Genomic DNA, 25598 nt, shown 5'->3' with positions numbered 1-25598 from the left:
TTTTGCTAAGTACTCAAAGTTGAGCTGTGTAAAATTGCACTGCACAAGAATATGCTGAGGTGCCCTTCAGGCCTCTTGGCTCTGTGAAGCACTAGTGGCTGGACAGAAATGCTGTTGCCACACTCATCCTCTGACCCCTCTGTCTATTCATCCTCACCAGAAGGTCAGCCATCCTTGCCCCACCTTTTACATCCCCAGTAAATAATGTCGTGCCTCAGTGATGCTCCTCCTGGGTTGCTCTGTGCTCCATGTGCAACCACAGGCACCAGCACTGCAGCTTTGCTGCTTGGGCCTGTGGTGCAGAGCTGCACCAGGAGCTTACGCAGCCCTTTCTGCGACGGCTGCAAAGACCCCAATGTCTGTTTTGGGCACTTTAAATGACAACCAAGGACAGCATAAAATCTTAGCTTTTCCTTTCCCTGGACTCTGTTTTGCTGGGGTGGGGCATTTGGGTAATTCCTCCTCAGCTTTTAATTCTGGGCAAACCTGCCTGGGCTAGACACCTTACATGCACTCCTCACAGATTTATGCAGGGCCAGCCAGTCACAGTTTCTCTTTTTCATTGTTCTTTCTGCAGAAAGGTATTTTTCGCTGAGACCTACACAGCATACCAAAATTTTTGAATTAGGAGGTGGTGGTTCATTATGATCCCAGTAAAAAAAGCACTCGTATTTTTTAAGGTATCTAAAATTGCTATTTATTAGAGCTAACACTAATCTTACATCCCTTTAGATGCTGAGAACCCCAAGCAAAGAAGCATTTCCCCATGTCATTCAGACATAGTTCATAGCAGAGATTGTCCCCTTTCAGGCTTTTAAGGTATCATAAGATTCTCATATAAGGAAACAGCTCTGTTTAGCATATCTGCAGTCAAGCAGAAACAGTGTCTGCAAGGGAATGTCTTTCTGCACTGTTTGACAGGGCCACATAAGGTGTGTTACCTCAGGTCCTGGGTGGGAGCTGCCTGTGGTCTCCTCTGTAAGGAAGAGCTGGCTGAGTTTCCTGTATGGCTTGGGATCTGTGCACAGGTCTGAAGGCCACGTTGTACAGGCAGCACAGCACAGGCACCGAAGGCATGGGGCAGTGTCGTGTCCTCCAGAGGCCACACCGTGGCTATTGGAGGGGCTAATGTTCTGCATGCTGTAAGGCAAGAACCATGCTGAGGGTTCCTTCACTGGCTTCCTTCACGGCTTCCAAGCAGTACAGAAATGCAAATGAAGGTACAGGGAGCACATCCACCAACTTTTCCAAGTGGAGCTGAGCAGGACAGGAGACTTTTGAGATAGCTAGCCTTTATTTGCTCTCATAATGAGACCCTTGGGGTATAGAAACAGCATCTTTTTGAAGGACATGAGGAGCACTGAGTTTCACAACAACTACATGGGGCACAAAATGTGGGGAATCGGCAGTCTCACACGTGCCTGTCAATTTGACACTTTTGAGAAAGCTGCAGAAATACTCATCTGGTTTAGCTGGCACCTGCCAGAATGCTCACCTACGAAACGGGAAGAATCAAACCGATATGCACTGGAAGGGCAGAACATGGGTGCTATTCAGATACCACCATCTCAGAGTGACTGAGACCTAATAATGGAGGTTGTAGAGAGGAGACAACTGCATTTTTTGAAGCAGCTTTCATGAATTGTCACCACATGCCCACATGTGAACCCTTAGTCTAGAAAGTATAAAGAAAAAAGCCTTTACTGGTAGCCAACTGTGGGAGAGTGACCTTGGCTGGCTGTTGGATATCTGCCAAGCCACTCTTTCAATCCTGTTTAGCAACAGGAGAGGTGGAGAAACTAAGAAGAGAAACCTTACAGGTCAAGGACAGGGAGTAATTCATTAATATTTTGCCCAACATCATAGGCAAAACAGACTCGACTTACAGAAGATTAATTTAATTTATTGCCAATATATAACAGAGTAGACAGTGAGATATTAAAACAAACTTAAGAACACATCCCCCTCCTCTTTGGGCAGCATCAGGTACATCTCTGAGCTGGCTGAAACTCTCTCTGTCCAATATAGGGGAATGCCAATCTCTTCCTACAGCCTCCCACTACCAAAATGTTTCCACATCAGCTCTAAATAATCTTACTTTTCTCTTGCAACCAGAGCTCAAATGGTGTCACTGTGCATGTTCTCTTTTGGCTATCATAAGAGAACATTATCTCCAATGATAGCCAAAAGAAAAAGAAAAAAAAATTTGTGCAGGAGATGCCTGCCAAAGAAAAAGTAAATATTGCTGTCACTTTCTTCATGTGGTTTTGCAAATGCTCAGCATTAGACAGTCTTCCCCTCCATGAATCTTTTCAGATCAGCACTGATGAGCATTTTCTCCTCTCTCCCAGGTGAAGGGTCCAGGGGTTGGCCTGCTCGGTTTCTCCAAAGGGGCTGAAGTGTCCCTTGCCATGGCTGCCCTCCTGAAGAACATCATGGCTGTTGCTTTCCCAGTGGGAAGAATTCCCTTGGTGGGAAGCAATAGGAACATTCCCTCTGTGACTGTTACATTGATTCCTCTCTGTTACCAAGGATAAAAACTCACACTTTGACCATATATGAACATAAAGCCAAGGTCATCAGTTCCCAGTGTTTTGATTATTCTGATGTCGTTGATGATCCCTTTCAAGCCCCTGGCAAAAAAAGCCTGATCCCACTAGAGAAAGCTGAGGCACAGTTCCTGTTCATTGTGGGACAAGATGACCGTGTTGTCAAAAGTGAGTATTATGCTACTGAAGTCTGCAAGCTTCTGCAGGCTCAAGGGAAGGCAAATTTTCAGATTCTCTCCTGCCCTGGAACAGGGCACTGCATAGACCCTCCCTTTTTCCCTTTGTACCCCACAGGAACCCACCCTGTTTTTCACAAGCGGGCAGTCATGGGTGGGGAGCTCAGGCCTTATTCTAAAGCTCAGGTTCATGCTTGGTCACAGATCCAGGCTTTTTTCAGAAAGCATTTAACTGTTAACTAATGTGCAACAAATAATGTGCAAGCAACACTCCATTTTCAACACCCAGATCTGATAAATTCTGCTACAATTATCAGGTCAAACCTTGTCACAGCTGTACCACTACAACTACAATACCTCCCATGACTTTGCACATCCTTAACACAGAAAAGAAATGAGTTTGCCTCTTCTGTTGCCCCCTCAACCTTTTTGCTCAAGTGTCAAGAAAAGGAATGGTGGGTTGTGCATTAGTCTTAGATAAAACAGGTCATGTGCAAAATGCACAGTCATGTTTCTTGGGTGGTTTCTTTTCCTCTAATACTTGACAGTGTTTTCCGTGTCACTGTGGTCTCTACATGCATATGCTATCCCCAGGTCATAGTAATTGTCTCTAATGACAATTTTGCAGCAGGGATTTCACTGCTCTCATGGTGAATGTGTCATTGGAAATGGAAATGTCTCTGACCTCTGTGCTGCTGCAAGTGTGTAAGAATGGCTGCTATAGCCAGGATGTTGGGCTGTCTCCGTTTAAGCCTTGAGAACAGTTGTTTGCTTTCTTGGTTGCTGGGGTGAGAATTGTAATGAAGTGTCTGAACTTTGCAAGTCAGGTAGTCATTTGTTGTGCTTTGGTTAGAAGCAGGTTTTGCATCTTGACCGCTCTCCCATCCCAGGGTGGATCAAGGGCCCTGTGGAAAGATGGAAAGGCCCTGAAGGCCTCCTGCCCCTCCTCAGCAGCTAGAAGTCACACTCACTCCAAAATACCTGTATACAATGAACTGCCACCAGCACCCCCAATTGCTTTGTGAGGACAAAACCAGAGGCCAGGGAGCACCGTTTTTGTCAGACCTGGAGGGCTGCCATCTCCAAAGACCATTTCCCCCACGCCAGCTGAACCAGCAGTCCTGGGTTTCTCCATTTTCCAGGTGCAGAACCAGGCCAGCCTGGTACACATGGGGCAAACCTGAGAGCCAGCAGCTGCCTCTCAGCCCTGTCACATTTTCAGTACCTGGGCGTCCGCATTGTAGCCCTTCCCTGCCCAGCATGTTTCATAATAGATGTTATCAGCAGCACTGTCTGACACCTCTGGGCCTGCCCTAACATGGGTTATGCTCTTTTTTTGAGCGTGGGCTAGAAGAGAATGTGACAGAGCAGGAGAGGGAAGAACATAAGTCTTGGAGTAGCTCATGGCCATGCCAGGTGCTGTTATCACACAAAAGGTGCCAGACTGCATGTCCCAAGAAATGCCAGGAGAACAGGGCTGGGCTAGTGGGGCTGTCTCTGCCTGAGATGTTCTCAGGCCTGCATCTTGGCTGAGTTTGAGGGAAAAAAGACAGAGCCTGCTGGAGAAGCCCAGGAAGGAGGGTTGCAGCCTGTGCCTGTGTCCAGCAGGCCTGCTGTAGAGAATTTCTACCACAGCAGATAAGCACACGATGCATCAACAAGTGTCTGGAGAGAGCAACTGCCTTTTGGAGATCATAGTATCATAGAACAGTTCAGGTTGAAAGGCACTTAAACGTCATATAGTCCAACTGCCCTGCAATAAGCAGGGACATCTTCAACTAGATCAGATTGCTCAGAGCCCTGTCCAGCCTTGTCTTGGACGTTTCCAGGCATGGGACATCCACCTGGGCTCTGGGCAACCTGGGACAGTGTTTTACCACCCTTGTTGTAAAAAACTTCTACCTTATGTCTAATCTGTATCAACTGTCTTTTCGTTTAAAGCCGTTGCCCTACTAATAAATTTGTTCCCATCTTACAGGCTTCCTTGAGGTACTGAAAGGTGGCAATAGGGGGTCTCTGGAGCACCAGGGGATCAGCTATGATGATCCCGCCCTGCCGTGGGTGCTGGCAGGGGTGCAGCAGTGGCTCCAGGCAAATCTGGCGTCTCCCAGCACCTGTGTTGCCCACACGATTCCTGCCTCAATTCCCCTCCCCTGGCCTGTGTGTGGGAAACGGCATTTATAGAAGCCTCAGCTTGTATGCAGACATAGTGTACTCAACACCTCTGGAGCCATGTGGCAGGTGAGTGCCCGCTCCGTGTGCCGGGCCGGCTCCCGAGCCTGGCAGAGGCGGCTGCCCTGGCCCGGCCCCGCGCCTGCAGCCCCGCGGAGCCGCGGCCCCGCGCGGAGCCCCGGCACAGCCCCCGCCCGGGGACTCTCCTCCATGGCCCCCTCCGTCCGCCTGGCGCCCGCCGCCCGCAGCCTCTTCGACGAGCCGCTGGCCATCGCCGTGCAGGGCCTGGGCCCGCGGCAGCAGGTCACGCTGCGGACGTCCTTGCGGGACGAGACCGGAGAGCTCTTCCAGGCCAGCGCCCGCTACCAGGCGGGCGACGACGGGCAGCTGGACCTGGCCCGCTGTCCTGCGCTGCCGGGAGGCAGCTTCTCCGGCCTGGAGCCCATGGGGCTGCTCTGGGCTTTGCAGCCCCAGAAGCCTTTCTGGCGGCTGGTAAAGCGGGACGTGCAGAGCCCCTTCCTGCTGCAGCTGGAGGTGTTCGAGGGCCACGGGGAGCGCCCCGGGCGGCTCCTGGCCCAGGCGCAGCACGAGCGGGCGTTCCTGCGGGACGGGGTGCGGAGAGTCCCGGTGCGAGAGGGAAGGATCCGGGCGACGCTTTTCCTGCCCCCCGGTGAGTACCAACTGCAGCCATCCTGCTTTCTCTAAACCGGCGTTTTGTTAGTGAAAGTTGTTCCATGACCTCTGTGAAGGAGTCCATTAAAGCCCCATGTCTTTCCCCCCATCCTTCCCTCCTATGCCATTGGACCAGCCTGACCGTCCTTTCCAATTCACCTGCCCATGCATGTGCCAGGGCACGGTTACAGAAGGCAGAGGAATAACGATTCTTACCTGGGGCTTGAGGTTAAAAAAAAAAAAAGGAATAGAATAGAATAGAATAGAATAGAATAGAATAGAATAGAATAGAATAGAATAGAATAGAATAGAATAGAATAGAACCATGAATTAATTCATAGCAAGTGAATGTGAGTGTGCCAGGAGAGCTGCTGGGAAAGAAGCTGTAGAAGAGAATAGTGGGGAAGGGCTCTGTGACAGTCATTGGCATTCTCACTCACTGAGCAGGGTTGGGGAATCCTTCTCCCTCCTCCCCCAATAGCAACTAACTATAGTAACTCTTTGGTGACCATGGCCCACCATATTGGGGTGAAAGAGTTTGTGAAATCTGAAAGAGTTGGGGTTTAATTGCTCTGGAAAAAGTGCACAGCACCTTTCTGAGATATACAGATTGCCCAAGACACCACTTGTCTTTAGCATCTTCTGAGCAGCTACACCAAGACTTCCCTTCCAGAGTCCAGGGTGTGGGAAGGCTGATTTCACAGACTTAGCACCCTGCCCACAACAAGGCCAAGACTCCCTGCCCTGCCTCACTTCTACCCCCACCTGCTGACCAGGAGAGGGAAGAAGCCACCTGCATACATGTAATATCCCAAATGTCCCACTTCCCCTGAGCTGAGGCATTTACGATAAGTCAAATGCTGGTGCATTTCCTCCAAGTCCCCTGACGTCCATCTTTTGCCTGTTTTTTAAAATGATAAGCCCTGGCCACACATTCTCTGGCACTTTGAATTGTTTCCTGGGTACTTTGAGTTGTTTCCTAGGTACAGGATAAAATGCATTTATCTCCATCCTACTGCCACCACAAACTTCAGCTTAGCAAGGCTGTAAGCCAGGTCTGTAGTCAGTATTTCTCTTCGTTCTATTTAGAGATGTGTTTGGCAACCGTGATTTCGCCACACTCAGACTGTCCTACACTGAGATACTCCATCATGGTTTCACGCATTTCCACATTCAGATTCAGGCGTTCTCAGCAAATTACCTAAGGCCATGTAGAGGCGGAGAGCTCACAGGACTTTTGTTCCAGTACTGTCGAAGCTCTCTTGAGCACCCCCACAGCCTTATTCACCTGTACCACCTTTTCTGGGCTTGCTCAGTGCACGTCCACAGAGCCCTGCCAAACTCAGCCGAGCCATGGGCCACAGACAACTGCACTCCCGGCCTCTGGCCACACAGCCACTGCTCTGAGTGCTCACAGCCTATGAAGAGCCAGTAGATGTGCTGTTGCCTAAATGCAAACAGCCACAGAAGGAAGGGCACAGCAGCACTTTTGATGGCAGGGTTCTCCTTGGTCCAAGGCAGAGAGTGAATAGATGCTGTGCTCTCTCTCTCCTCATGTCTGTGACACCCCACAGCCCATTCCCACCTTCCACCTGCAGCCTTATCTGCAGATGCAAGGGCCACTGTCGTGCAGAGTTGAGACTGTGGTAGAAGAGCATCCTGAAAGAGTGGGAGGCATGAGCCCACTCAGGCCTGTGGCTCTCCTGAAGGCAGAAGTAGGTGTGAGCTAGGTCTTCTCCACTCCCCAACAGGTCCAGGGTCACCATCTCTGGCCTGTGGCTTGTGGAGCTTTCCTGCAGGTTCCAGTCCCAAAACCAATCAGGCTGAAGGAATACAACATGCAAAGCATTTTCTTTCCTTGCACTAGCTAGACAGGTTTAGGATTCTCCCAAAACAAGGAAAACAGCATCCTGGACCAAGGAAGATCCAAACAGATCTGCTGATCACCCACTGAGATACCTGTGGTATAGTATGCAGAATTTGATACTGACTGCTGCTAGACATGACTGGTAAAGAAACAAAGCACTGGTTTGGGTCACTTACAGCTTTTCAATTGATCCCAAATGTTAAAAATCCACAATACAAACAAAAAAGTTTACAATTTCTAGTTTGCATTGCACCTATCAAACCACGATACCTTGAGGATTCTTATAGTGGTAGGTGAAGAGCTTGTTGTTACAGGGCTACTTACAGAATTTGGGACAAGATTCTTTTACCAAAGGCTCTCTGTCTCTTGGCCCTAAGCACAATGCACAGTATTGCTGATTCCTAAAGCAAATAAGGGTTTGCACCTTATGTAATAGGGTCTGCTCCTGCACTCTTGTCTTCTGCAACACACTCTAACTTGTTTTCGAGAGCTGACACTGTTGTTGTTTAAATTTATGGGGGGTCCCCGGGGAGTGCCCCCCGGAGACCCCCGGGGTCTTATGGGTTCGTGGTGTTCCCGGGCTTGCAGGCAAGGAGACTCAGACGCCGGTGGGATGCTGATGAGGTGAGGGTTTATTCACTGAGGGAGAGGGAAAGGGGGGAGGGGGAAGGGGGGGGAGAGGAGAGAGGAGCGTCCGGACGCCTCCAGGGGAAGAGGGGCAAGAGAGGCAGAGCCTTCTGCCTTAGCATTCTTATCACAGAGGTTCAAAGGGGCGCGGTAACATTCTCCAGCCAATGAGGTTACAGATACAGGATACTGCAGGGAGGATACAGACTTAGGACAAACCATACATTTTCCAAGGGTGAGCCAGAGCAAACCATTTCCATAAAATGCAATCCCACATGACACTGCACAGCTGATTGATCACGTCTTTTCTGCAAAAGATGCTTTTGTGCAGTTCCTGTCTGGTATCTCATTTGATGCATTCCAAACCAGAGAAACATTGAAAGGAGTTATTTCGGGCAATTCTGATCTTTGTCTTGTTTGCTCCAGGAGAAGACACCTTTCCAGGGATCATCGATATACATGGGTATGGAGGAGGTCTTTTAGAGTCCAGAGCAAGCCTGCTGGCCAATCATGGCTTTGCCACCCTGGCCCTGGCTTATTATCAGTTTGAGGATCTGCCCCAGAAACCAAAGGAACTCCACCTGGAATATTTTGAAGAGGCAGTGAACTATATGCTGCAGCACCCACAGGTAGGAACACCCCTGTTTCCTCTGGGTTCCAGGAATCACTCCTGTAAAGCCCTCTCACTTTGCCCTGCTCACTTTGTCAGCTTTGGAGGAAGTTGCACAAATACTCACCTGGCAGGGCTGGCCTTTCAAAGGATTTTGGGTGTCCAAGTCCTAGGAAAGAGAAAGGGCAAATATATATTGGGGAATGGGGGTGGAGAGAGATGGCAAAGCAACATCATAAGAGACAGACCAGATGTAGCCATGTGGGAAGTGTGTGCAGGAGAAAGCCTTCATGAATTGCCACCAAATGTCGTTCTATAGTCTCAAGAGTGAAAAATAAAAAGCATCTGCCAGGGTCTAAGATTAACAACTCATAGCTGTGACCTACAAGCTGTCCCCAGATGGATGAAATCATGTCTCCCCACTCCTGGCTGATTTCAGAACACCAGGGAACATTCTGCACGTGAGTGATTTGAAGTACAGTGTGAGGAGGAAGTATAGGGGGTACGGGAGGGTATGCCTGTCATTTGTCCAGAAGAAAAAGTAATCATTGCCATCACTTTCTTCATGTGGTTTTGCAAATGCTCAGCATTAGACAGTCTTCCCCTCCATGAATCTTTTCAGATCAGCACTGATGAGCATTTTCTCCTCTCTCCCAGGTGAAGGGTCCAGGGGTTGGCCTGCTCGGTTTCTCCAAAGGGGCTGAAGTGTCCCTTGCCATGGCTGCCCTCCTGAAGAACATCATGGCTGTTGCTTCCATCAATGCCCCTGTTGTTACTACATATATTCCTTTCTCTTACAAGGATAAAATCATCCCTGCTGTGACCTTATATGAACATAAAGCCAAGGTCATCAGTTCCCAGTGTTTTGATTATTCTGATGTCGTTGATGATCCCTTTCAAGCCCCTGGCAAAAAAAGCCTGATCCCACTAGAGAAAGCTGAGGCACAGTTCCTGTTCATTGTGGGACAAGATGACCGTGTTGTCAAAAGTGAGTATTATGCTACTGAAGTCTGCAAGCTTCTGCAGGCTCAAGGGAAGGCAAATTTTCAGATTCTCTCCTGCCCTGGAACAGGGCACTGCATAGACCCTCCCTTTTTCCCTTTGTACCCCACAGGAACCCACCCTGTTTTTCACAAGCGGGCAGTCATGGGTGGGGAGCTCAGGCCTTATTCTAAAGCTCAGGTTCATGCTTGGTCACAGATCCAGGCTTTTTTCAGAAAGCATTTAACTGTTAACTAATGTGCAACAAATAATGTGCAAGCAACACTCCATTTTCAACACCCAGATCTGATAAATTCTGCTACAATTATCAGGTCAAACCTTGTCACAGCTGTACCACTACAACTACAATACCTCCCATGACTTTGCACATCCTTAACACAGAAAAGAAATGAGTTTGCCTCTTCTGTTGCCCCCTCAACCTTTTTGCTCAAGTGTCAAGAAAAGGAATGGTGGGTTGTGCATTAGTCTTAGATAAAACAGGTCATGTGCAAAATGCACAGTCATGTTTCTTGGGTGGTTCCTTTTCTTCTAATACTTGACAGTGTTTTCCGTGTCACTGTGGTCTCTACATGCATATGCTATCCCCAGGTCATAGTAATTGTCTCTAATGACAATTTTGCAGCAGGGATTTCACTGCTCTTATGGTGAATGTGTCATTGGAAATGGAAATGTCTCCGACCTCTGTGCTGCTGCAAGTGTGTAAGAATGGCTGCTATAGCCAGGATGTTGGGCTGTCTCCATTTAAGCCTTGGGAAATGTCATTTGCCTTTTGTGCCTTCTTTCCATCTTCCCTTCAGAAGGAAGTGCTCTGGTTTGTGGATAGTTCTGGCCCCAAGATGTCATGCAAAAAAACTTTCTGTTGAATTTCAGCCACTGATCTTCTCCCACATGATGTGGAACATTTGGATCTTTGTTACTGGGATGAGAATTGTAATAAAGAGACTGATATTTGAAAACCGTGTAGTCATTTTCTGTGCTTTGGTTAGAAGCAGGGTTTGCAACTTGACTACTTTCTCATCCCAGCTTAAGAAAGCTTGCAGCAACTTGGGATCAAAGCTTGCCCAGGTGGGAACAGGAGACCATAGAAGACATGGCCCCCTTATATTCACTCTCTTGCATAGCTCTTGTGTCACCAAGCATGGAGGGGAAGGAATGTCTCTGAAGCCTCCAGGACCCTTTCCCTCAGCCTCTGCTCTTGCATGTAGTCAAGCCCCTGATCAAATCCAGTGGTGTAAGCCACGGAGTATTGTTCTCAGCAATAGGAGTAGTTGCCACACATTCAGGCCTGGACACCAGACAACATACCCAAATGCTAGATGGCAAAACACCTCACCTGTTTGGAGAGAAAGGGTAATTTCCATGGTGAATAAAAGACTGCTGAAACTCTGCCCAATATCTCTGACCACTTAATATTTCCAATTAGCACAATGCTCAGGATTGCCTTAGATGCTTCCACCTCTTTCACACCTCTAAGACAGACACAATGAGCTCAGAGCATGAGGCATCCCTGACTGCATCTCCCAGGAAGAGTCTGGGAGCATCAGGAAACAGCTCTCTCTCTGCAGTTCCTTTTGGATCAGAAGATCCATCTCTGTGTAAGATGGACTGAATTACTTTCTTTTTTAAACCCTTCCACAATCCGTTACTAGAAGAGCCAGATGTTTCCTGACCTACCTAAACAGTCTGAGAAAGTGCTCCTCCCTAATTGCTCCTGCATCCCTGACCACCCTGACCATTCTTCCTAATACACCTGGCTGTGCAGCTGCATAGGCCGGGAAGAACCTGGTGGAGACATAACCCACCTTGCCCATGCCCTGGGGTAACGACCAGAGAAGCAGAGCCGGCAAGGAGACAAGAAGCAATGGCGAGCTAGTGCTGGTGTGGCTTCTCGGCTGGGGCTGGCCCTCGCTGCGGTCCCTTGGCTGCGCGGTACAGCACAGCTCGGCCGTGCCGTGCAGAGCTGTTCCACGTCTCTGCGGTCTGTCCCACACCGGCCCTTCCCTGTCCAGTGAATTCGGACTGCGATTCTGCTCGGTGGCTCGTCAACATATCTGCTGTCCTCTCCCCACGTCTCCTGCCCGCAGCCACCGCGCGGCCCGGGAGAGCTCGGGGGGGCACCGAGGAGCTCGCCGAGGCCCAGACGGGTTTCAAGGACTTTGGATGAACCCTCCCGAAGCCGGGGAAGGCAGAGGGGGGAAAGATAAAAGAGGAGGCGAGGAGGCAGGCAGGCAGGGAAGTAGGGAAGCACGAAAGTTGGCAGACACGCAGGCAGGCAAGAGGAAAGCTGGCGGGCGGGACAAGGAAGCTGCCGCCCAGCACCTCCCCGCCGGGGCGTGCCAGCGGCACTCCGGGCCCGAGCCCGGCCCTGGTCCCGTGAGGACCTGCCCCGGAATCCGCCCCCAGAGGCGGGAGCGACCCGTAGCCATGTGGCAGGTGAGTGCCCGGTCCGTGTGCCGGGCCGGCTCCCGAGCCTGGCAGAGGCGGCTGCCCTGGCCCGGCCCCGCGCCTGCAGCCCCGCGGAGCCGCGGCCCCGCGCGGAGCCCCGGCACAGCCCCCGCCCGGGGACTCTCCTCCATGGCCCCCTCCGTCCGCCTGGCGCCCGCCGCCCGCAGCCTCTTCGACGAGCCGCTGGCCATCGCCGTGCAGGGCCTGGGCCCGCGGCAGCAGGTCACGCTGCGGACGTCCTTGCGGGACGAGACCGGAGAGCTCTTCCAGGCCAGCGCCCGCTACCAGGCGGGCGACGACGGGCAGCTGGACCTGGCCCGCTGTCCTGCGCTGCCGGGAGGCAGCTTCTCCGGCCTGGAGCCCATGGGGCTGCTCTGGGCTTTGCAGCCCCAGAAGCCTTTCTGGCGGCTGGTAAAGCGGGACGTGCAGAGCCCCTTCCTGCTGCAGCTGGAGGTGTTCGAGGGCCACGGGGAGCGCCCCGGGCGGCTCCTGGCCCAGGCTCAGCACGAGCGGGCGTTCCTGCGGGACGGGGTGCGGAGAGTCCCGGTGCGACAGGGAAGGATCCGGGCGACGCTTTTCCTGCCCCCCGGTGAGTACCGGCAGTGCCGGGCTCCTTCTCCCACGGCGTTGCCTCTACTTTCGGCCCCGCACTCCCAGGCCCGGAGCCAGACCGCCTCCAGGCACCCCTGGAGCTCCGTACCAGGCAGAGGGCAAGGGGGAGCTGCATCTCGCCAGTAGGCACTGGACGCTCCTTAAGGAATGGCCTGATCAGCCCAACCAGCTCTGATCTGCTGGCCATACTCCTCACACAGAGCCGCTGCATGTGGCGAAGCACTTGTGTGTTTGTTTAACTGACTTCTATTAGACATGAAAGCATTGATCACAGTACACTTTTTGTTCCCACATGCCTTGGGAGGTGGAGTCAGCCAGTCTTCAAGGTACTTTTCCTCTACCTGAATTTTCCAGGAAATTCAGGTGGTAATTCTTTTGAGTAACTGGAAGACTGCTCTCCTAAACTGTAGAGTTTAAGCCTGTGGCTTCCCTTTCCAGCCTCTCCACACATCCTGAACTTAGTAATGTCCTAATTGCTGTAGCCCAAGTTGCCTTTTGCTGCCACATTTTTCCCCAGTTCTTCCCTGTTTGTGAGCAGAAGGTGAAGGAAAACATTGGACCGACTTGCCTGGCAGTATTTTTGTCAGAAAATAATGAAAAGAATAATGAAACCTATGAAGTTTTCGGATTGCCTGACAAATATTGTGTTACCCTTCCATCAGCTGTTCAGATTTCTGCAGGAAACCTCATCTCTGGCATTCCCTTAGTTGTGTAGTAGCCACACCCCCACCAATCCCACCTGTCCTTCCCCCTGTGATACAGAGGTTTTTACCAAGCATGTCGCTGGAATCCCATGTACTCAAGGAGCTCTTCTATGTATTACGTGCTTTCCCCTGTCCCCTTTCTTTCCTGTCAGTCCCGGATAACTCTTTCATGACAGTGCTAAAATCATACATGCTGTGCCAGCCAGTGCCTTGGGCTCTGACGGCTCTGACTTAATCTGTCTCCTTGAGGCTGGAGGTGAATTTCTAGTTCTTGCTTGTTAGTCACGTTTGATGTTGATTCGCAGATACCTGAGGGAAGCCTCACCCTCCCTCCTGAGCAGGAATGGAAGTCTCCCTCCTCCTTTCTACACTTGGTTAGTACTTTGCAGCAATCCCTCTCAGCTCTGGACTTCAGTCCCTGTCCCATGATGAACCTAACATAATGCTTCCCTTACCAGGTAAGGGAAAGCTGGTTTCAAATACTTTCTTCTCTTGATCCCAGAATAAATGACTGAGGTGCAGTTACACTAAAAATGAGAAGCTGGAACCATCAGAAGATGAGATTTTTTTGGATCAACCATCCAAGAATTGCACTAGGGAGAAGCCTTCTGGGTATTTTTGATATATTTGCAGTGAGTTTACATGATACAGAGAACTAGTTGTGACTGTCAAAAGATTCCTTCTCTTCCAGCTGCCTGTTCCCTGATGTTATCTAAAACATTAGCAGACCTGCTAATTTGTGCTAGTTTGTTCAATCTTGTAGCAATGTGGTCATTTCATTAGAACTGTCACAGTAATTTAGGACCCTCAATACCCTTCTCCTGCTGGTTTTTTTGGTGGTTTGTTTGTTTGTTTGGTTTGGTTTGTTTTTTGTTTTTGTTTTTGGTTTTTTGTTTGTTTTTTTTTTTTGACACATTCCCAGGCCTATGAATTTGGAATATAAATTAAAAATTGTGGGTTAATGCATGCTGTTATGTGGTCTCTCTCAGGAAGTGGCCCCTTTCCGGGAATTATTGACTTGTATGGAACTGGAGGAGGACTCCCTGAATACAGGGCGTGCCTGCTGGCCAACCATGGCTTTGCTGTGCTGGCTCTGGCTTTCTACGCCTATGAAGATCTCCCCAAAGGGATGAAGGAATTCCACCTGGAATATTTTGAAGAAGCTGTAAACTATATGTTACAACACACCCAGGTTGGTTTGTTCATTGACTCTCACTACAGTGAACTCTCATTAGTTAGGTCCTGTCAGACTGCAGAAGCAGCAGAGCTGCTGTACTTAAAATACCACTGCTGTTGAGTTGGTTGTTACTAATTTGTTTTATCTCTTTAACTCCCATTATAATGGCTCTCTGTCAGATTATTCCAACTCTTCCTTTTGAACTAGCCAGGTGAAACAGTGACACATTGGTCACATACTGGTGATTTCTGCTCCATTCTAACCAGTGTCATAACTAGTTTCCTGGAGGCTTACTGGACTTGCAGTGGTGTTTTTAGATTTATGCTCTGTAGAATGTCCTTCAGAACTAAATGCCCTTTTCAGCTGTGGAGCACAGGATAACCTTCTGTGATCCAGGACTCAGGGAAACCAAGTAAACTTAAGGAAGTCCATCAATACACATTTGATGCTGTGTATTTTATAAGCTGTTAAAATCACTCCTAATGTTGGTATTTGATAAGTGTGGGTTTTAGTTGTACACTTAGGGATCCTTCTAATTCAGCACCTCTTGGAAGAGAACCCTACTCAATTCTGCATTTCCTTATAAGTACCTGTGAGTGACAGAAGCTAGAATTGCACAAACCAACACTTTGTTTCTCTGGAGAATGAAATAAATACCTTCCTGAGCCTCAGAAAGATGAGTAGTTGGTCTTAGCTGCTTTTCAGTCACCTTAACCTTAACTGCTCATGCCACGTCTCTGCCCAAAAAAACCTGAAAATTGCTTTCCCCTGCATTTTTTTCCCTTGAGAGCAGGACAGTACCATTGCCTCCCATTAACATCTCCACTGCTATTCTCACCATGTTTTAATGTGTTGCAAAGTTTCAGCCATATCGGTAATGGTAATTTCCCCCTTCCCATATTTCAAAGTCAGTGGGTTTGAATCCTATTACACTGGTGATAAGGTACAGAAGCTATTACATTTTGATGCTGTCTCAGAGCCTATTTGCCACTGAGAGTCTTTGGATATTGAAGAGTTGTGGTATTAGCTAACCTTCTTCTAGTATCCTTACAGGATTTCAGCACCCAGTAAGGTCATTTAACTTTTCTATTCTAGTTAATTTGCCTTGTGTAAAAGATAATGAAGGTAGATAAGATAATTAACATAGTCTAGATTGACTCCAGGGGACTGTACAATTCTCTTAGATAAATGGTTTAATAGGTTATATTTTTAAGATAAATTTTAATGAGTAAGCTATCTCAGACTTCTCCCTGCAAGTTAGATACCAAGCATTCTAGAGAAGCATGAGAGCAGCTTGTGGAGCCTGCTATCCCACATCAGCTTCTTAATAGGGAAACCTTGAATATGAGAAATACATTAACATAAATGATGACAATATCATAGTCATTGCTGACTTTGAGCATTTTGCATTGAAAGAAGGATAGGAGGCCTCCCCTGCTCTTTCCCTCTTCCTCTCCCAACTGCATTGTAAATAAAGTCAATCTGGAACTGCACATTTGCCAGCACAGCTGTACTCTCTGCTTCAGCACTGAACCTTGTAGCTTTGTTAGGATGATGCTGCAGTCTCAGTAGGGCTTAGGATCATAAATCAAGCACAGTACAGTGCCCAGGACCCCTCAGACATGGGCCCTGCACACAGGACCTCAGATGCCTGTAGGTGAGGTCCAAATTTGGAACAGGCACAGCTGCAAACATCGCAGTATATTAAAGAAGTGGCATGCCATGCTTCATTGCTTGTGGTTTCTCTTGTCTCACCTCTAGGTTAAAGGTCCAGGAATTGGTTTGCTTGGACACTCGAAGGGGGGTGACCTGTGCGTCTCCATGGCCTCCTTCCTGAAGGGCATCACAGCCACTGCCCTCATCAATGGCTCAGTGGCAAACGTGGGTGCAGTGCTGCGCTATAAGGACATCACCATTCCACCCCTGGGGATCAATCCAAAACGTGTCAAGGTCGGCAAGTCTGGGATTGCTGATATTATCGATGCATTGAACAACCCACTAGAAGGGCCTGACCAGCAAAGCTTTATCCCTTTGGAGAAAGCTGAGTGTTGCTTCTTGTTCATTGTTGGCCAGGATGATCACAACTGGAAAAGTGAATTCTTTGCAGTTGAGGGGAGCAAACGTTTGCAAGCTCATGGGAAAGAAAAGCCTGAGATAGTCTGTTATCCTGGAGCAGGGCACTACATCGAGCCTCCCTTCTTCCCTATGTGTGCAGCCTCAATGCACCTGCTAATTGGCAAGCCTGTGATGTGGGGAGGGGAGCCCAAGGCACACTGTGAGGCACAGATAGATGCTTGGCAGCAGATCCAAGCTTTCTTTCATAAACACCTCACAGGCAAGCCATCTGGAACATCCAGTAAGCTCTGATATGAATTAGGTTACTTTACAGATGAAGATGCTGGTGTTTCAAGTTTGTTTTGTTAAATTGCTCAAAATGAGAACAAGGAACATCAGAGAATAAGCTATTAAGTTTCTTGGAGGATGGTGGTGGGCAAAAGCAAGAAAGCAGTTTCCTTTTCACACCCTTCTCTAATCTTGGTTAGAGGTCTCAGCCTCCTGTTTTATGTAGTACAGGGTTATAAGCTGTGGTAAACAAATGGTGGTAAGGCTGTGTATGCTTTGAGTATGAATTGAAGTGATAGGAAACTCATCCAAGCTGAGAACCAGGGTGAAAACATGCCTTGGCCTTCTCAGAGGAAATGTATGCCATTGCCCAGTTTCATGTTCTAGTTGCAGTATTCTAGTTTTTCTAGAAGCAGTAATCTGCCTCCAGTAATCTTTCTGTTCTCTCTGTGCACTTCTCCCTCCTTTGTTGCTCCCCTTCTCCCAAACCACTAAAATGCATCTGCCTTAAAAGTATCTAATATTTCACTTACCAAAAGCAGCAATACTGCGCCAGCACTTGAGGTAACACTTCACATTTATAACAAACAGCCCATAGCTTGATGTGACGTTCTGGGCGCATGCAGTAGAAATGAGACATTTAAACAGTCTGTGGAAGTTTGTAAGCATGAGGAAACAACAGAACAGGTCCTGTAATCATCCTGGAGCCGCTCACGGATGTCTCCTCAGCATGGCTGGGTATCGCTGTGGAGATCCGCAGCACTGTCGGAGCTCCTCCCTGCCTGTACATTCCCCAAATGCCTTCTCAGCTGCTTGCTCCTAAGGGCTGCTGAGAACAGCCCGGCCGCGGGGCTGGCACGGCGGCTCCGTGAAGCGGAGTGCTGTGCGCGCCTGGGGCGGCCTGGAAGGGGCCGTGAGGGGGGCGGGAAGGGGCCGTGAGGGGGGCGGGAAGGGGCCGTGAGGCGGCCGGGAAGGGGCCGTGAGGCGGCCGGCCTGCTGCGGCGGAGCGGGGCTCCGGCTGCGCGCCCGCTGCTCTCTGCGCAGCGGGTTGAGCGCTCAGCCGCGCCGGGGATCGTCACCGGCTGCTGGCACCCACGCTTGGGGCTGAGGGAGAAGGCGCTGGGTGCCGCCGGCTCATGTGCGCTGTGTGTCCGAACACGTTGTACTCCCCGGTGCCTGCAGCCTGTATCCGGCCTCTGCTGTTGCCTGCGCGTCAGGCCCGTTCGTGCGGTTTGCGTCCATTGTACTCGTAATGGATTAAAGTGAAACTTTAACCGCTGCCCACGGCTCGCTGCTCCAGTCGGTTGGATGGTTTGGGGGAGGCGGGAGCGGCCCGGGGCCGGCGGCCTTCCGGGGCTGGGGGGCGGGGAGGGGCTCTGCTCTCTATTGGGGCCGCCTGGAGGGGGCGGCGGCCGCGGTACCGATATTGCGAGCGGCGCGGCCGCGCCGAGCACCCGTCGCCGCCGCTGCCATGTGGAGAGCGCTGGCCGCCGCCGCCGCCCCGGCGCGGGCCCTGCTGCGCGCCCCGCCGGCCCGGCGGGCTGCCAGCCTGGCCGTGTCCCCCGCCGCCGGCCCGGCGGACGAACGGGTAGAGACGCGGGTGGCGGGGCTGAGCCCGGGGCAGCCGGTGACCCTGCGGGCGGTGGCGGCCGATGACCGCGGCTGCCTCTTCCAGTCGTGCGCGCACTACCGGGCGGACAGCCGCGGGGAGCTGCACCTGGGCACGGACGCGTCCCACGGCGGGGACTACACAGGCGTGGAGCCCATGGGGCTCTTTTGGAGCCTCGCCCCCGCCGGCATGGAGAAGCCGTACCAGCGGCTCGTTCCCCGCAGCACCGCCGTCCCGATGAAGGTGGAGGTGTTGGTCCACCAGGGCCACAGCTCGCCCGGCGCCATGCCCGGGCCCGTGGTGGCCAAGGCCGAGGTGCAGAGGTTGTTCACGGCCCCCGGCGTGCGGAGGATCCGCCTGAAGGAAGGAGTCGTAAGGGGCTCCCTTTTCTTGCCGCCGGGTGAGTGCCCCGGCCCGAAACCTTCGCCGCGGGGCTGGCGGGACCCCCCGCCCTCTCTGACAAGAGCAAGGAAAGTCTCGCGAAATAACCCCTGCAGAGGCTATCACCCGGGAATCCGCATTCCCTTACAGCCGAACGCCGCCCTGCAGACAGGTGGCCCTGAACCCGAGTTATCCCAAGGGCTTGTCGCGACAGGGCCCGGCTTGTGCGCGGCCACCCCGCCTGGCCCTCGGCGGCACCGAGCGGGGCGGGCACGGGGAGGCGGCTCCTGCGGGACGGGCCGGAGCCAAAGGGGAACAGAGCTTGTAGCGTTCACTTCATCGCTATGCTCGGCCGGTGGTTTTTCAGTAGGTTTGATGTTTGCTCTGGAGTACCAGAAGCTAACATCCAGAAAAGCTGATGTGCTTCATTGTGTGAGCCTCTGCTGAATGTCCCAGGGATTTTACCCTAAGCAGGACTAAATTAAAAAGGTATTTTTCTTCCCTGTGAAACACAAGCCAGGAAGCAGAGCAGCAGATGAGATTCTAGAAAATACATGTATCTCACCTCAGTTACTACAGAGTTACTAGTCAGTAGCTGGGATACTTTAGTGGTATAAAACCAAAATGGATTTATGAGCAGGTTTTGCCCGTTCTGCTTATCCGATGGTTGTGCTTTATGAGGTGTGATATTCTGATGGTCTGTGAATGGTGTTGGAAAATGCAACCTTACACTAGTGATTGTGTTTGTACACTTGAGCTATGAGTTAAACTTGTAGTTCCCTGAGTGCTGGAACTGCCCTCCACATTACCTCTAATTTAAAACTACTTGATTCATCAACTCCTGTAAATATCACTACAGTTATTAAGCATTTAAGTATTTTCATTCCAAATCAATGATTTTTTTATCCATTTAGATACGGATCCAAAGTCCACTGAGGAAAAAAACACCAGAGATTGAACTTTGAATTTCAGATGTTTAGTCAGCATGCTGGATTTTCCATCTCTGAGGCATTGTTTTGATCTATCCCGCCTTAGAGGATGAGTTTGATTTCTGCTGAGCTCAGTGGGAATCCAGAAATATGCAAGATGAAACTGCATTTTCCCCTTTGGAAAGTCTGGCATTGTAATAGTGTGGAACAGTCTGGAATTGCTTAAATTGCTTAAGCATTGCTTAAATGATATTGCCACCCCTCATGATGGAGGATCCAGTTACAGCATTACAACCATACCCTTCTTTGCTCCAGGGACAAAAGAAGTTAATATTTTTAAGATAGGAATCTAAATGTGAACCATTCTTAGTAAAAGTGAGAGGACATGAGTGGTCTTATGATGTTATTTTAATACAAAAGCGATTTCTCAATTCAGGCATAAGAGTTACAGATGTAGAGGTTTGTTTGTTTTTAAATATTGGTAAAGTTGACTAGTCCATTTTATCCTGCTTTTTAGTGAGCTCTGCATGAACCATATATTTGGGCCTGTGTAGGCACTCAGAGAGGCAGTCCAGGATCCTTGTGCAAGTTAAAGGGTGTCTTCATGAGAGAGAAACACATTCATCTATGACTATGTTCTGATTATATGCTCTTGCTAGAAAGCTTTCCAGATAGGAGTGATGATTGAATATGTATTTTCCTGCCATCAAGGCTGGCTGCTGCTAGCTAAAGGTTAGTGCTGATCATAGCATTATAATAAATTTATCCTAACATATTTTCTCTCAAGTAGAATATTGAACTTCAATGAGAAAAAGATCAAAACTGAATGAGTAAGAATGCAAAAGCCTGTTTCAGTCTCTTTCTGACTTCTTAATGCTTTAATTTAGGAGGTTTCCACCATTCAGCATGTCATACAAAACTTCCTTTTCTCAAGTGTGTTGAAATGCCAGAGACCTTCTCTTTAGCATGTACAGGTGGTGTCAGAGAGTTAACACACTCCTGCAACAAGCATAACCTCTGTGCTAAGATGGTTGTCATGAGCTGGATCAGGGCACATCAGATTATCTGGTGGCAAGGGGGAAAAAAAAGAAAAAAATTGCTTGCTTGGGGTCTTTAAAACTCCACTAAGTAGCATCTTTAGCCTTTTAACCTAAGATCTCCTGGCTTGGCATACAGACATGTTACAACATGACCTTGGCTGCAAAAGCACGGCTGTTTAAAACTGTGGTTCTGGTTATTTCTGTAGTTTGCTGGGACAGATTGTACACATGTATGTGCACATTCTTCTGTACATCAGTCATGCACACACAGCTGCACCCATCCAGCTCTCAGTTCTGCCTTCCTTCTTGTCACATCTGCAGGAGCAGTTCTCCTGCCAAGTCTTACAGTGCTGATGTTGAGATAAAGCTAGTAAGTCCAGTTGATTTCATCAATGGGTTATCTTTGGGCTTTGCTCAATGCAGTTTATTCTAGAATTTACGTAAGTTTGGTAGAATTTACTTCAAGGACTCAGTGCTCTTGTCTCATTACTCATGAGCTTGCACTTTGCTAATTAAGGTATGACTTCGTGGGAAAATAGCTGACTTGGTGTATGACTGGTCTGAGGGTAGGAGGTTAAGACCATGGAAAAATACATTTAGAACAGTTGTGGGTTTTTTTGTTGGTTGGGTTTGATGGTTGGGTTGGTTTTGGTTTTTTTTTGTTTTTTTTTAAAAAAAGCAAAACCTGTAACTTCATATATTTTTACAGGAATGTAATGACCTGGACCTGTTCTTAGTTTGAAATAGCTGAAGTGGAATACAGCACTGGTTCTCTTAAATCTCTGCTGTGCAAATGGAAAACCAATGACTATTAATAGCTAATGTCTTAAGCATTCTGTATTTTGTTGTTCACTCTTCACCAGATAGGTTTTTTGTGTCCTGTTTGATAACTTCTGTATCTCTTCTCTTTAATGTAGGGGATGGTCCCTTTCCAGGAGTGATTGACATGTATGGTGATGAAGGAGGTTTGATTGAGTTTAGATCCAGTCTCCTGGCTACCCGTGGTTTTGCTGCTCTTTCTCTGCCATATTTTGACTTTGAAGATCTTCCTAGGGTCATGAAAGAATTAAAACTTGAGTACTTTGAGGAGGCAGCAAGGTTCCTACAGCGTCACCCAAAGGTGAGTGCAATGAGAGATCTCTTGGGACTAGGGAGGATTTAGCAGTTATCCTAAGCAGTGGTGGTAGTGATTTTTTTATATTTGAGTAACAGTTTCTGCTGGGCAAGCTTATGCCCAAGAGTGGTTTACACATATGACTGGGGAGAGTGAATTCCTTCCAGCACAAAGTGTCTGGTAAATTTATGCTGGAGCTAAAAGATTGCTGATCAGTAGGATAGTGAATGCTGGAGTATCCTCCAACCAGGACCAGTGGTGATAAAAATGTTGCATTTGTTTGGGTTTTTTCTTACATAAAAGCAATTAGTTTTGAGAGAGGATGATACAATACTGCTCAATAGTAGTTGCAAGAATGAATTTGATGACATGGAATGTTTCTTTCAGTTTTACTTTCCAGTCTAGACAAAGAAAGACAAATGCTTATCTAATCCTTCAGGTGTAATTTGTGAGGTTACTTTATTTTCCTGAGACATATGAAACAGTAAACTGTGCTTGAATTTCCTGTTACCTGTTTCAGGAAAGTGAGAAAAAAATTGCATTAACATGTACAGCAGGGACCAGGTGAGGATCAAGTATGCCTTGGTATGCCTTGTGCCTGTCTACATTTTTTGTGGGGTTTGAGATCTCTTGGTGTCTCTGAAAGATAAGACCATAAACAGAAGGAGGAGCCTGGGTCCAGACTGTCACTTTCCAACAGGTTACATCAATAATTAACCTAACCTTTTTTTTTTAATAAAACAACTCCAAAGTCAATTAATGGCTAATCCCATTATAATGTATGCTTTATTCCTTTCTTCCTCTCTTCTCCACCCCCTATCTTATCTGAAGGTGAAAGGACCAGGAGTTGGAGTGATTGGGACTGGGAAAGGGGCAGAATTAGCACTCTCCATGATCACCTTCTTGCCAGAAGTAGTGGCTGCTGTCTCAATCTCCGGCTGCAGTTCAAACACAGTTGCAGACCTCCATTATGGTGAGAAGACTCTGCCCGGGCTGCGTTTTGATATGAAGAAAGTCAGTGTCTCTGACTCTGGTGTATTTGACATCTTTGAGGCTCTGGATGACCCAACAAATCCTGCTAATTCCTCTAGCGTGATCCCTGTCGAAAAAGCAGAAGGTCACTTTCTCTTAGTGGTAGGGGAAGACGATCGGATGTGGAAGAGCTCCTTATATGCTGAGCTGGCAATCAGGCGTCTACGGCAGCATGGGAAAGAGAACTTTGAACTCCTGAGTTACCCAGGAGCAGGTCACCGCATTGATCCTCCTTCTACTCCCTTTTGTCAGGTAGCTTTGGATCGTGTTTTGGGGGTGCCTGTTCTGGGGGGTGGAGAGAGCAAAGCACATGCCCATGCACAGGAACACTCCTGGGGAAAGATTCAGGAGTTTCTGCACTTGCATTTGGGATGAACACTTAAGCACATGCAAGCTGTTGCAGATCTGCAAGGACTGAACTTGAGCCACCAAAATGACTGGTGATGACTGGTGAATTGAAGGGATTGACTGAGACAAGCCTTGAATTATGAAAATAACCAAATGACTACTTAGTTAAAAGTATAAAAAAAAGAAAGGGATTTATTTGGAGCAGCCTAAGTTAATTTAATTCAGTAAACAGAGGAGATGTGAAACAACAAGCAGGCTGCACTATGGTACAAATTTGACAGCTCAAAGTGGTCATGATATGAAGAAACAAGTACCTGAAGAGAGTAGTAGGTACTTCCTTGCTTACAGTATTTACACCTCAGAGAATGTTAACAGGCAGCCTGCACCCTCAGCAGTGAGACAGGATCACACCTCGGCAATGATGGATGATAAACGTAGATATGCAAATCATGAATGACTCTGGCTTTGAGTCCTAAGCTACCTTACCCCAGAGTTCTCATATTTGTAAACAGCCATATACACGTCGGAAATGTTTTCCATTTACACAAAGCTGGAGATACCTACTTGAAATGAGGCTTGTATGCTTAGCATTGTGGTTTTCTGGTGACATAGTCTGTTTCTTTCCAAAAAGAACTAGGTGCTGAATGGCAAAATGAAGAGTACCTTTCCTTGCCATCCAAGGAGAATGGCAGTACTAGCACTGTCTTGTATTGGGCATGTACCTGTCTGTTCCTGTAATGTCTTGGATTGGTGTTTGACACTCAGGATATTAAGATTCTCTTGAATAGGTTAGTGCATGTCTAAATACAGCCACTAAGTTAGGGATTAATTACTTGTGGAACTCTTCAGTAATGATGCCAACAGATGCTGACAGCTGTTCTTAGAGAGGAAGCAGAGCTGGGAGAGAGAAAACCTAGCCTGTAGATTTAACCTGACTGTAAAAAGCCATCATCTTATGGTGGTGATTAACTCACAGTCATACCAAACTAACAATGCCCTCCAAAAAAAAGCACCCAAAGCCAAATCTAGGATAGCTTTTCCATGACTGCCCAAGATTCTTTTCTTTCCCCATCCAAGTTCATTTTTGGCTAGTGCCCTTTTTCCCCCACCATTCAGGTAGAAATAACTTCTTCCCAAATGAGTTGATCTCTCAAGAGGGTCTTGCTGAAATGGTGTCACTGCTGAAGGCCTGTTTTAGGAGGATCTCTATCAACAAAATTTCTCCTTCCAAAGTCATTTTGTCAGACCAGTTTGAGAGCTGCCCAGGAAGATAGAAATCTTTCATTAGTGGTACTCAGTTTTGCTTTGCTCTCAGGGATGTCTCTCCAGTTAACTGTCATTATGCTGCTGCTCAGTCTCAATAGCTTTCTGCAACTCTTTTTATTACTTACATGATTAAAGTCACATGTTCTTCACACTCAATCAATGCCAACTGAACAATTTATCCATCCAGTCTTTACAAGAGAAGCTCCATGCTGCTAACTCCACACAAGGTTTCTTCATGCCTTCAGGTCTCTAAACTCCCTCACCAGCTGAACAGGCTTTTGCCAAGTCATACCTGGTGCCTGAACCTCTGCTAACACGAGCAGTCCCAGAAGTCCAGGACTAGAGCCTGCTGCGATGTACTCCTTGGTGTCACTCATACCTGCCACCCTGCCTTTTTGTCCAAACTCATTTCAAATGGCAACTGTAGGAGAAAGGCTTGTCTGTTGTGTGAAGGCTCCTGCCTCATGCTGTGTCTCTTCAGTAGTTGGAGCTAGTATTCATTGTGCAAGAGCAGCACCTCCCCTATCCCTGTCCTGTCACTCTCCCAGTGCCAATACCTGTGTCTCCACACTGCATATGCATTGCTATGCAAGATTGCAATCTGGAGGTTCAGGAAGTAAATGTTAAGTTGTAAATAAGAAAACCAAAACAGGTAGATTAAGAGTGCTCAGACTTGATTTGTAAGCACAAGCTTTTAAAATAATAGTATTACATTTTGATATATGCAATTTGAAAGAGAAGTAAAACACTTGCTTTGTTAAAAACATGTGTAAGAATTTGATGTTAGGTATTTGTTTGGAAAAAGTGAATGATACTTTGTTTTAAAAGGCAGAAAAATAAAACCAATGTAACCTTACTGTGGAGAGCCTTTTTTTGTGAATGAGTCAGGTTTTCCTGGACAAAATAATTATTAGAAGGATCTG

At 48.4% G+C, this 25598-nt stretch overlaps 3 protein-coding genes across 3 annotated transcripts; all 3 read left to right on the top strand.

The window, feature by feature from the left end:
* Positions 1 to 1870: 1870 nt before the first annotated feature.
* Positions 1871 to 10041, top strand: LOC134551260 (acyl-coenzyme A thioesterase 5-like). Its single transcript, XM_063398634.1, has 3 exons — positions 1871 to 5567; positions 8490 to 8692; positions 9331 to 10041. Exons 1-3 carry the CDS (start codon positions 4958 to 4960, stop codon positions 9910 to 9912), a joined length of 1395 nt encoding a protein of 464 aa, XP_063254704.1. The 5' UTR covers positions 1871 to 4957; the 3' UTR covers positions 9913 to 10041.
* A 1507-nt stretch (positions 10042 to 11548) lies between these two features.
* Positions 11549 to 16980, top strand: LOC134551259 (acyl-coenzyme A thioesterase 1-like). The gene is made up of 3 exons (XM_063398633.1): positions 11549 to 12709; positions 14426 to 14628; positions 16375 to 16980. Exons 1-3 carry the CDS (start codon positions 11836 to 11838, stop codon positions 16978 to 16980), a joined length of 1683 nt encoding a protein of 560 aa, XP_063254703.1. The 5' UTR covers positions 11549 to 11835.
* Positions 16981 to 18284: 1304 nt separating this feature from the next.
* Positions 18285 to 25531, top strand: LOC134551261 (acyl-coenzyme A thioesterase 1-like). The gene is made up of 3 exons (XM_063398635.1): positions 18285 to 18965; positions 21833 to 22035; positions 22861 to 25531. Exons 1-3 carry the CDS (start codon positions 18428 to 18430, stop codon positions 23434 to 23436), a joined length of 1317 nt encoding a protein of 438 aa, XP_063254705.1. The 5' UTR covers positions 18285 to 18427; the 3' UTR covers positions 23437 to 25531.
* The last annotated feature ends 67 nt before the right edge of the window (positions 25532 to 25598 follow it).

This window comes from Prinia subflava, chromosome 5 (genome assembly GCF_021018805.1).
Source record: "Prinia subflava isolate CZ2003 ecotype Zambia chromosome 5, Cam_Psub_1.2, whole genome shotgun sequence".
Classification (NCBI taxonomy): domain Eukaryota; kingdom Metazoa; phylum Chordata; class Aves; order Passeriformes; family Cisticolidae; genus Prinia; species Prinia subflava.
Note: the sequence above shows the minus strand (reverse complement) of the source record. Positions and strands in the feature narration are given on the sequence as shown.

Excerpts from the sequence above, each read along its gene's own strand:
- LOC134551260 (XM_063398634.1), top strand. The coding sequence starts at position 4,958 with ATGTGGCAGGTGAGTGCCCGCTCCGTGTGCCGGGCCGGCTCCCGAGCC. Across the intron at positions 5,568-8,489 it reads GACGCTTTTCCTGCCCCCCG|GAGAAGACACCTTTCCAGGG; the intron begins GTGAGTACCAAC and ends TGTTTGCTCCAG. Across the intron at positions 8,693-9,330 it reads ATATGCTGCAGCACCCACAG|GTGAAGGGTCCAGGGGTTGG; the intron begins GTAGGAACACCC and ends CCTCTCTCCCAG.
- LOC134551259 (XM_063398633.1), top strand. The coding sequence starts at position 11,836 with ATGAACCCTCCCGAAGCCGGGGAAGGCAGAGGGGGGAAAGATAAAAGA. Across the intron at positions 12,710-14,425 it reads GACGCTTTTCCTGCCCCCCG|GAAGTGGCCCCTTTCCGGGA; the intron begins GTGAGTACCGGC and ends GGTCTCTCTCAG. Across the intron at positions 14,629-16,374 it reads ATATGTTACAACACACCCAG|GTTAAAGGTCCAGGAATTGG; the intron begins GTTGGTTTGTTC and ends TCTCACCTCTAG.
- LOC134551261 (XM_063398635.1), top strand. The coding sequence starts at position 18,428 with ATGTGGAGAGCGCTGGCCGCCGCCGCCGCCCCGGCGCGGGCCCTGCTG. Across the intron at positions 18,966-21,832 it reads CTCCCTTTTCTTGCCGCCGG|GGGATGGTCCCTTTCCAGGA; the intron begins GTGAGTGCCCCG and ends TCTTTAATGTAG. Across the intron at positions 22,036-22,860 it reads TCCTACAGCGTCACCCAAAG|GTGAAAGGACCAGGAGTTGG; the intron begins GTGAGTGCAATG and ends TCTTATCTGAAG.